Raw genomic sequence first — 11446 nt, 5'->3', positions numbered from 1 at the left:
GTCTATTATACACCGTATTACTCAATTATATATAATTATTTAATTACATATAATTATTACATTTATTAATTAATTGATTATTTATTTATTAAGCACGATTATATATAGTTATTTTAAATTCACCAAGTACACGACAAAACTTCATCATACATATATATATATATACATTTTTGAAATTTCTCTTTCGAATATAATTTATTTTATAAAAATTAAGTACACAAAATATTAGTATACAGGTATATAAATAATCATTTTTTATTAATTATTCTCAGGCAAGATGTAAGGCACATATGTTCATTTGTGTCATTTAAAACTATTCTAGTATGTACAATGTATATTTTCACTAGCTTTATCATCAATTCACAGATGCGATTGCAGTACTTTTATAAGCCAAACGTTAAATAATTTATTAGAAAAAGTTTGTACATTTGTATTTACAATTTTCGTCTTTTTGTTTTGATATACACAAATATCAATTATTAAGATAAAATTTGTTGTCACTTTTTCCTTTCAACATAATAATAATATATAGTTTCACATATAATTTTGATAACAAAGCATCATCATAAAGATATTATGATATAATATTGCATTAATCGTGAATGATATTAATAAATTATTCAATCTCTATTGCAGCTAGAAAAACAATCATAAAAACAACAGGCATACATGATAATGTTAACAATATATGACTCAATTCATTATATTCATTATTCATTAAAAAGATATTTCTATAATAATTATCATAAAGTGACACTATTTTCTTCTCTCAATATTGATGACTTTAATTGTTAATGCAATTGTACATATCATGTATTCTATATGCATAGTATTTAAAAAATATATATCTTTTATTACAAATTTTTCGCAAAAATTGTATGTAAAAAAGATATAAAAATCTAAATTATTCAGTGCTCACTCTAGCTTGTCATCGTTAAGTAAATATATGTAACAGTAAAGTCAATTACTTTGCAGGTACATTAATTGAATTTATGCTTACTTAACAGACAAGATCCTATAATTTTTTTTTCAATCAAAAAGGAAAGACAAGGAATATATAAGATGCAATCAGATCATTTACTTTATAATCTTATATACTGTAAAACGAGACTAATTTGACTATTGTGAAAAATTAATCTTACACATTAATGTAAATGAAATATTGCTCTCCACAATATTTCATTCAATAATTATATTATGTATTAAAAACATAATATATTTCATTCAATGATTATATTATGTATTAAAAAAAGAACATAAATAAAATAAAATTTAATAAAGAATGTGTAAAATATCTTTTTTTCTACATGCAAAAATTAAACCAAATTAATCTCAATTTACAGCAACAATACATTTGAGCATATTTATTACTTAAGACACCCTGTAAATGTCTTGCAACAGTCTCTTCATTGCAATATAGCTAAATACAGCCTATAAGTTAAGTTTTTCGAGATATAACTCGTGTTGATATAAGTCATATCTTGTATTCTTTCCATCTTATAAAATAAAATTCGTTAAAGATTCGTGCAATTGTTGGCGGTCCGTTTTTTTGAACACGAGGTCCTCCAGTCACGATCTTACCCTCTATAAAACAGAGATATAGCTGCGACACATTCTCACAAACGTTGTTCGATAGGCAGTGGCCCTTGGCGCAGAGACGGTGGCTCACTATGCGACGTGACGTTTACGTCAGATCCAGCTGCATCGCCGTTGTTATGTCCATTGTTGCTGCCATTGTTGTTTTGGCCGTTTAGAAATGACGTCATTTCCATCGACGACTGTTGTCCGCTCTGGATTTAGAAACATGTGTGTGTTCGTTCGCTTCTTTTCAGATCTAGAGCGTGTAAGGGGTAACGTGCGTATGTCGCGTTCGGAAAAACAAAAGAAAAGCGGCTCCAGAGAGAGTGTAGAGAGCGAGTAGAATTAAAGAGCAGCGCGCGACCAATGCTAAAACTAGAAAAGAGACTAGTCTCCTTAATATATTGTCGACAGTTTAACGGATTTACACGATTAGACGAGCGCAGAGAAACCAATATCAAGTTTTATATGAATAGAAATTCTTATATGAATAAAAAATCTATGATTAAAAAAAGTTATATAAATGATCATAAACTAACTCATAATTGTAATAATTTAAATTGTAAAATCTTTTTATATGATCATGATCAACATGTTTTCTGCACTCGTCTAAAATCATGCTGACTTTCGGAAAGAAAGTAAATAACTGGATCAAGATAAGCAATTAAATTTTGAAAAAATCAAATATAAAGAACACAATTACATACATTTTATTATTATTGTTATTATATACTCACAAGTATTGAATATATGAATCTAGTTCCATTACTTTCTTCCGATGAAACAAAAGTCCAGATGTTGTTACTTACAAATACTGACCTTAGGCTGCATAATATCTTCGGATGCATCAAGACCAGCAAGCGGATTAGATGTAATGTTAATTTTGGAATCTGCAACTCCACCGTTCATTACTCGTCCATTCGTTATCGGTTTACCTGTTATGAAAAGGAAAAAGGAATTATTTAATTTTGATTATTATAAAAATTATACATTATTCTTATCAAGCTTAAATCATATACCTTCACTTTGGGATTCCTGATTTTGTTTATATTTTGCTCTTTTATACAAACACCCCGCTACAAAAGCGAGAGCAATTAAAATGACAGCTCCTCCAAATACTCCACCGATTATAATCTCTATACTAACATTCTTATTATTTTCGCTCGGTCTCAATTTATTTTCCGCAATCACTTGCTGAACTGGATGTTCTTCGATCCGGATGCTTTTTCCAGTTTTCTGTCGTAATATTTGAGAAAATTCTGACGCTGCATCTACGGAAAAACTCTGAATCTTGAATTCATAGACAGTTTCAGATTGTAAATGAGAGATAGTCATGTTGTAGGCATCTTTTCCTTCCACAGTGGTTTTAATATATTCGCCGGCTGTGGTAGAAGCCCGATGATATATGTAGAATCCGTCAATCTTGGCTGATTTGTCGAGATTTTGCCAAATCAATAATACTTGATGCGGTCCCAACGCTTCGGTATTGGTCAATAAAGGTATCGGCATTTTATTGCTTTCAATGCCAGTATCTCTATTAAGATGAAAACGAACGGAATTTGGGCTCAATTTGTTATCATTATTCGAGTATACCGCGGCGATTCTAAATCGATAAGTATGGTCAGGTTGCAAGTCAGTCACTTCGAAAGATCGCACATGATTCGGTATCTCGGAATTAGCTGTCATCCACTTTGCCTGTTTGCCGTTCATTTTTGGACCGAGTTCTCGGTATTGAACTTTGAAAAATTGTATTGGCAAACCGTTGTTTTCCGGTACCGACCATCGTACCATGACGGAGATATCAGATAATCTTGTGACATTGGGTTGATTCGGAGGTACCAAAACTACTATAAATAAAAAGAAAATAAATAAGAATACATATTTTTAGATAAATATATAATATATAAATAAAAATAAGAAATATATTAAAATGTATTTTATAATTGCATGTAAAAATTTTTTTATACAAAATTTTATATCTAAACATTATCAATTTTTTTATTTTCTACGTGTAAAAGAATTTCAAGAGAGTTAATCTGAGATATCCTAATCGGATATTTGATAATGATAAGAAAACGTATGAAATGATGATAACGTAAGATAAATAACCTGCACCCTTCTTTTTTCCTTCCTTATTTCTACGCCTACCACCGCCTTTGGTATGTTTATGCTTTATAGCTTCATAATCCAGTCTCGACTCAGTCGTGCCACCAAGAACATGTTGCTTCGGGTTGACTCGTAATAAGTTATATCCCGAGTGCGATCCGTATTTATTATTGGCGACGCACTGAACAATCCCGGCATGTTTCTTCTCAACTTCGCTAATGTGAAGGGTGGAGCCTTCAATCTTCTGATTCGTATCATTTACCAAGGATTTCCCGTTAATGAGCCATTCGATGCTCGGTTTTGGCTCGCCCGTCACGTTACACGAGAGATCTAATACACCACCTTCGGAAAACGTGGATGCTTTTGGTTGCCTTATGACTCTCGGTGGTTCTACGACCGTCAAAATGATTGCAGATTTGATCTGTTGGACGTCGTTACTCCACACGCAGTCATATTCGCCGCGATCGAATGGCTGCACGTGGACTATCGTCAGACCGGTGGAGGATTTTACCGATTTCGATGGTAGAAAGCTGCCCAGACGGCTCCAGACGATGCGTGGCACCGGATAACCGGCGGCGAAACATTCCAACGTAATATTTTTGCCACGCGGAACTATGTATTCCCTTTGCGGTTGTTTGATAAAATATGGAGCTTGAAAAGTCGCGTTTGCGTGTACCGTTAAAATTGTTTTATAGTTGCTGGTAAATATCTGCTGCGTTATGTAATTGTTCGCGCTGCAATGATACGATCCGCTGTCCGCCAATCTGACATTCTTAATAACCATAACTTTGCTGTTCACCAAATTTGCATCCTCGATGAGCATCCCATTCTTGTAAAACTGCACTATAGCTTCCGGTTCGGAATATGGTACAGGACACGTGATGGGTACGGTATTACCTTCCATCACTTGGATGAAAACATCGTTTTTATCGGAGAATTTCTGTATCGTCGCGAGTGTCAATTTCGCTGGATCCGACGCTAAACCACTCGTACCTACAAACAAATTTAAAAAAAATATTTTAGAAATTAAGATTTTATTTTAATTTTGCCTAACAGCTTATATATTTTTATATTATCTGTCATGTACAGTTTTTCTAAATAAAAAGAGACACAAGAGAGGAAAAATATTTGCCAAACATGAGTGGATAAACTTTTGCATAAACCTACCAAAGAATGCGATACAACGATAGTCTCCGGCCTTTGACTCCTTGTCGAAATTGACAACGTGTCGCGATGTTTTGCTGCTGCTGTTCGTGGGATGCGACAGCGGTGTCCATTTGTTCGAATGTAGGGGCCTGTGATGCCACGCAAAACGCTCCGCGCCGAGATTGAGACTGCATTCGAAATTTACATCGTCATTTAATGGAGCGGCTAAAGGCTGCGGATGTCGGGTAAAAGACATACCCAATTCTTGCCTCTCCCCTGTTAATATCAAATCAATATATAAATATGATTACATTTTTACAATATTTGAAATATTAGCGTTCTCAAGTAATAAGAACCTTACCGCATATATGCGTTGGACCGTAGAGTAGGATAACGATGATGCCAGATAAAGGGAAGATAGATGTCATCTTGACACATTCTGCAAGCAATACGAAAGAAGGTTGTTACGTTAATTAAGCATTGCACTCTATTGGTTGTTTTTCCGATCTCGTTCACGGGAAAGCAAATACTCGCCGGTTCGCAGAGTACCGGCGAAGAGTCACTAAAATTAATACCGAGCAAGCATACCGTTTAAGTTTAGAACGTCGAGTTCATGTGAAAATAGAACATAGCATTATTTTTCTTAAAGAGTGAGACGACGAGATGACACAATGATCACTCATCACAATAATTGCAGATTTCATACATGTCAGCCAAAAACTGTAAACATATATAATTATCTATAAAAATATGATTTCTTGTACATTTCTTGTACACACACGGTATATATGTATATATATATTACATGTATAAAATTAATTCTTCAACATTTTTTTATATTCTTCATATTAAAATAAAATTACTTTACATATTTAGCGGACTCTAGAAAGAGAAAGAGAGAGAGAGAGAGAGAAAGAGAGAAAAGAGAAGAAGAAAATAAGTTAAATATGTAGAATGAATAAACTTTACCATAACAATACAAAATATAATATAATAATAACAATAAATGATAAAATACAAGTTTCTTGTTTTAGGACAACAACAACAAGAAAAGTTAGTTGCTGGATGACGTCTGATCATCTAGAAAATATCCATATACGGCGTCGAAAGCTGCGTTCATTGCGCGAACCGTTTTACACCCACATGATATCCGCGCTCGTGCGACCATCAGAAAACCATATACTCGTATGTCCGTAAAGAGCCGACGATAATAATTCTTTCTCGTTGAGCTAATGCTGCGGAGGGCGTGTAGGTATGTGTATCCATTCACATATCGTACACACGCACCCACGTGTCGCTTTAATATGCGTGAAATTATCGATATTTTCCCGATAGCGGAAACGCCTGGAAAAACAAGATCGCGTCTCGAGTTCTCGGTCAAGCTACCTAGAAGTAATTAATATATTTCGAATATTCTCTAAAAATGTTATTAAAATTAATTTACCAGTGAGTATTCAATGTTAATGTAAGTATACAAACACCTTACACATCTATTAACAATTGATTGATATGTTAATAGTTTTTCTATTTTTAATTGACTCGAATATTAATTTTTACCGATCTTATACTAATTAAATATCCATCCGCAAATCTCTACATGTGTCGATTGAGAAAAAATCTTAACATATTAATACATTTACAAAGTTTTTGCGATTCGATTTGTAGAAGACGTGTGTGTAGAAGATGAATGGAATTCTATTCATTCAAAACTTTTTTGTTCTACATGAAATAATTTAAATAACAATATTCTAAAATTACACTTTTTTTCGTTCGCATGCTTTGCCTGTACCTATAAGTAAGAAGAGAAGTCGGCATTCGATAAAGTAAATGAGAATTAAGAAGGATAGAAAACAAGAAGATTTTAAGTGAAAGCGAGCCTGCAATCTCAAATTTATCATCTCGAATGGATCAATTTGAAAAAAAGAGAAAGAGAGATGATAATAAGAGAAGAAAAGAAGCAGAGAGAACAATTTAAGTATACACGGACATAGACTATCAGCGTGCCTGGTAGTTTGTCGCGCGTTTTATGCACACGAGAATATTCTTTAACTTCTGTCTAAATGGTAGCATAATGTCGGTGGCATGTAACAGGTGAGAAGGGCCACAAAGAGAGGCTGGTTTCTGATATTACTTCTCGTAAAAATAAAGAAGCCGAATTCCAAAGCAGTGGTTGTCCACTCCACTTCCCTCTTGGCACGTATACGAATGCGGTCTGTGCGTGCGTGCGTGCGTGCGTACGTGCATGCGTGCGACCAATGCGCTTATACGCGTTATCCGTAGCACTGCAATGAAGCTTAATCTGCCCGATGTGCGCTTTTATATTAATGATTCAATCGTCGTCGTGTTACATAGGCATGTATGATAATAGTATGTATGATAAAATCACTGCAAAGTTTTGATTTGCAATTAGAAATAAAGATTTTAAATATAGACTACATGTGTGTGATAAAATTGAAATTACTGCAATAATAATTTAATAATAATAATAATTTAACAATTTACTTTAATTTCCGATATGTAATCTCCAAATATTAAAGAATGCAAATTGCTTTACTTATTTTAATTACGTTACTTTATAATATTTAGAGATATTACGGAGTTAACACACAAAATTTTACTTATTGTTAGATCTTTAATCAAGTGCAGGGAGTATGAATAGGCTGTTTTAAACATTCAATTTAGTCACACACACGTACGCACACATACATTACATACTAAAAAGCACAGATGAAGCAGATAATTTGGAGTTATATGTCGGCATTTATCTCGCGAGGAGAAAAACTTTTGAAAATCATCGCACAATGAAAGAAAAACTCTTCCGCCGAAAATACTCCAATCCATCAATCATCCACAATACAGACTCCTTCCCGTTCTACGCGGAATGCGTGGCCGTGCCATAAATGATTATCGGTGTATCATTAGTATTCCAGCGAAGGACAGTCTTTCTCGTGATGCATTTATGGGATTGAGGATCATGTGATTGCGATGAGGACAAAAAGACGAATTCTCCTGCTCGTGGTTAACAGGTAAGGGATTCTGAAAATGAGGGAGAAAATTTCAAAATTAGTGAAAAAAATGCACATTTCGTCGCAATGTCATTAAACAGATCGTAAAAGTTATTCATTAATTTTGTATCTCCTAAGACTTTTAAGCAAGCTGGGAAAGTCTTTCATCTATATGGATTTCGATAAATTATTTCTATATTAGAAATATAGAGATAATTTACGATAAATTATTTCTATATTAAAAATATAGAGATAATTTACGTCAAAATTCTTTTTTTATATCAGGGAATTGAACATTATCATATGTTGGTTTTACTATACACTTTTATCTCGAGAATGATAGTAAAGAATGAAATCACGCTTTTTAATACGTACATGTAAAAAATTGGCAAGTTTGAGTTTATTGTTAGTTTATTCTATGCTATCGATTCTTTTACACTTTGCATTTAGGGGATCATGATGACGATTGGGAGAAAAGGGCGATGTGACAACACACTGCGAGGACGAGATCTGGATCGCGAACAGGTAAGATTTAAAAAAGGACGCCGGGGATTACGAGGAGCGCTGGTGAAGCGACGATAACGAATGAGAGGTCTTCTTTTTACTTCTCTTGTACTCCCCTGCATGATATCTTGATTCCCCTTTCGCCCTACAACGTCCGAATACACTTGTTTCGGATCTCTTCTTTTACGCAACTTCCTACCTGCGTTTCTTTTGCACCTGTTTTTCTTCCTTTTCCTTCTTCTTTTACTCTCTCAAAGCATGAAATTTATTTTAAACAGAATATGTAAAAAACAAATTTTATTAAGATAGATTTATTAAAAGAAAATTTTGATAATAAATTATAATTGAATAATTGAAATAAATTATAATTAAATTATTCTCCCTCTTTCTTTCTTGTTTTATATCTCAGAAAGATGGAAATCAGAGAGAGAATCTGAAATATATGAGAAATCATTCTTATTAAAGTTATTAATACGAATGTAATTTAATTTCGTCTATTTTTAATTGTGCCTCCCATATCTTACTTTTTATCTTTCTCTTTTTAAAGCGTACATACTTATTGCATTTTACGTAGAAAGTATAGATAAGATGAAAGTATCTATTTTAAATGTAAAGTGTAACACAATGTCCAGAAAAAAATTAGAATCTTAAATGTACGATCTAATTTTCCGATATAATCAGCAATCGATTTTCTATCGAAATCATGATTGAGTACCGTTTCTCCAGATACCTCGATCTTTTTGTATGCACTTCCTACCTGCGTTTCTTTTGCTCCTCTCTTTTGTCTCCTTTTCCATATTCCTTTAACTCTCTCAAAGTATGGAATTTATTTTAAACTTCGAAAATATGTAAAAAACAAACTTTATTAAGATAGATTTATTAAAAGAAAACTTTAATAATAAATTATAATTGAATAATTGAAATAAATTACAATTAAATTATTCCTTCTCTCTGTCTCTTGTTTTATATCTCAGAAAATGGAATTCGGAAAGAGAATCTAAGATATATGAGAAATCATTCTTATTAAAGTTGTTAATACAAATGTAATCTAATTTCGTCTACTTTAATTGTGCCTTCTATATCTTCTTCTCTCTCTCTTTCTCTCTCTCCCTCTCTCTCTTTCCAAAGCGTACATACCTATTGCATTTTAAACGTAGAAAGTACAGATAGGATGAAAGTATCTATTTTAAATGTAAAGCGTAACACACTGTCCGGTAGAAAAAGATTAGAATCTTAAATGTACGCGATCTAATTTTCCGATATAATCAGCAATCGATGATTTTTTATCGAAATCATGATTGAGTACCGTTTCTCCGGATTCCTCGATCCAATCGGGTGACATTCAAGCGAGATTTCGAACGGCGGGTAATAGAAAAAAAAAAGCGAAGCGTACACTCGTAAAATCGCGCGATACAATCGATCGAACGGATCCGAGATCACAAGACGCAAAGCGTCGAGACGCATTTTCACTCACCCTTTTTCTCAATCCGAGCGAACCTAGTCGACGCAGAGCAGGGAAGAATCGTCCCTCGTGAATATACAATAATCGGAACAGGCACAACACGTTGTTCTCGCGTCGCTCCGAGGGGAGGGAAGGGAGGAAAAAAGATTCCAGGCGATGCGGCCCGGCGACGCTCCTTTGTGATCGGTCACGAGCCCCCACGCTTCTTCGTCTCTCGTTTCCTCGTTACTTCATGTTCGCGCTCGCGGTTCGTTTTCAACGGAGAGAGAGCACGACGCGTTCCGATGCGTTTCCGATCGCTGCTCCGGAAGACGCGCAGAAACGACGAGGAGGAATTGAGGGACCGACGCTTGATGACGGGGCCGCTGCGGCCGACTTGGCGGCTTCACCGGCGGCGGCACTGGAATGCAGACCGACAGGTTTTGAAGCGGCGGCGGCGGCGGCTCGTGGAGGGATGCTGCGACGGTAGTGGTGGTGATGGTAGCGATGACAGGAAGAGTCGCGCGCGCGCGCGCGCTCGGATTCGAAGTCGGTTTCCTTCAGTTGCACTTTTTACGTTTCTCTTACACCTCGAAGAGATAGAATGTGAACTTCGGAGAAGGAGAGGAGAGAGAAGCGATCTGCGAGGTGTAGTTGTAGCTTCGATGGATTTTTCGTCCTGTAGATTGGCACTTACTGCTGTCACGTGGCCCGCCACGTGCGCGCGTTTTACGAATAGTGTTATACATTTTAATAGGTGTTGGGAAAATATAACGCGAGATAAAGCTTGTGCATGTATCTATTAAAATATATATGGGATTTTATATATATATATTTTTTTTTTTTTGACACTGCCTTAATTTTGTTTACAAATTTGTTTATAGTATGACATATGTATATTTGAATTTCTTTAACATCTACGGCGCATGTCAGCCCATTGATAAGCCGAATCGTATATGGGTTGCAATGATTTGAAATTTTAAAATATATAATGTGTGTAAAGATTCGGCAAAATATAATAATGATCTCAAAATTATATAAATAAGGCTCTATATTCGAATCTCTTACGTTAAATAAAGAACTTGTTTTTTTTATTTAAAATCGTATCTCTTTTTTCTGCATCCTTTTATATATTATGAAATACAATTGGAGTACAGATCGACAGTGCATGAAATACATATTTTATTGAGTGACAAATTTTTTTAGAATGTATATTATAGATTATGTACCGTAATTTATTTATTTTTATGTAAAAAATTTATGTAAAAAAAACAATTCGATTTTATTATAATATTAAGAGATAATAATTTTTTCTGTTGAATAATAATTTAAAATAATTTTAATTTTAAAATAAATAGTAATTTAAACTAACAATTTGAAATATCAATTTGAATCTGAATACATTATATATTTCAATCTATAAATTATTCAGAAAAGAATTTAATAATAACTTTCGCGAATATATATATATATTCATAAATCAAAAGATTCATAAATAACATTGAAATGAAAAAATAAATATAAAAGAATACAGAAAGGTCTCCTTTTCACCTGATGAATGCATGACTGTCACTTTCAAAGAATCCCTTATCAATCCGTCACTCACCGAGCTACGACACTTCTTATTTATGTATGAGAAATGTCAACACATCTCAGTTCTCTGTAT

The 11446-nt window shown here is 33.9% G+C and overlaps 1 protein-coding gene across 8 annotated transcripts; it reads right to left on the bottom strand.

The window, feature by feature from the left end:
• Positions 1–1293: 1293 nt before the first annotated feature.
• Positions 1294–10235, bottom strand: LOC105249348 (interference hedgehog). 8 transcript variants are annotated; one of them, XM_025411904.1, is made up of 7 exons: positions 9814–10234; positions 5192–5269; positions 4852–5106; positions 3688–4677; positions 2598–3422; positions 2398–2513; positions 1294–1790 (listed from the first exon to the last, which is right to left on the bottom strand). In XM_025411904.1, the coding sequence occupies exons 2-7, from the start codon at positions 5256–5258 to the stop codon at positions 1617–1619; spliced, it is 2427 nt and encodes an 808-aa protein (XP_025267689.1). In that variant the 5' UTR covers positions 5259–5269; positions 9814–10234; the 3' UTR covers positions 1294–1616. The 8 variants fall into 8 exon arrangements, with proteins under 8 accessions (XP_025267689.1, XP_025267690.1, XP_011253046.1 ...); XM_025411905.1 differs by having other exon boundaries at positions 3694–4677; XM_011254744.3 differs by having other exon boundaries at positions 2598–3425; positions 3694–4677; positions 9814–10233.
• Between the last annotated feature and the right edge of the window lie 1211 nt (positions 10236–11446).

Source organism: Camponotus floridanus, unplaced genomic scaffold, assembly GCF_003227725.1.
Source record: "Camponotus floridanus strain SB8 unplaced genomic scaffold, Cflo_v7.5 scaffold45, whole genome shotgun sequence".
Classification (NCBI taxonomy): Eukaryota; Metazoa; Arthropoda; class Insecta; order Hymenoptera; family Formicidae; genus Camponotus; species Camponotus floridanus.
This window is presented reverse-complemented; position numbering and strand designations above follow the sequence as displayed.

Bases quoted from the DNA above. Each gene is read 5' to 3' on its own strand.
- LOC105249348 (XM_011254742.3), bottom strand. From the start codon at position 5,258: ATGACATCTATCTTCCCTTTATCTGGCATCATCGTTATCCTACTCTAC. The intron at 4,678-4,851 runs GTAGGTTTATGC...ATTTGTTTGTAG, and splicing joins TCGTTGTATCGCATTCTTTG to GTACGAGTGGTTTAGCGTCG. The intron at 3,426-3,687 runs GTTATTTATCTT...TTTTATTTATAG, and splicing joins AGGAAAAAAGAAGGGTGCAG to TAGTTTTGGTACCTCCGAAT.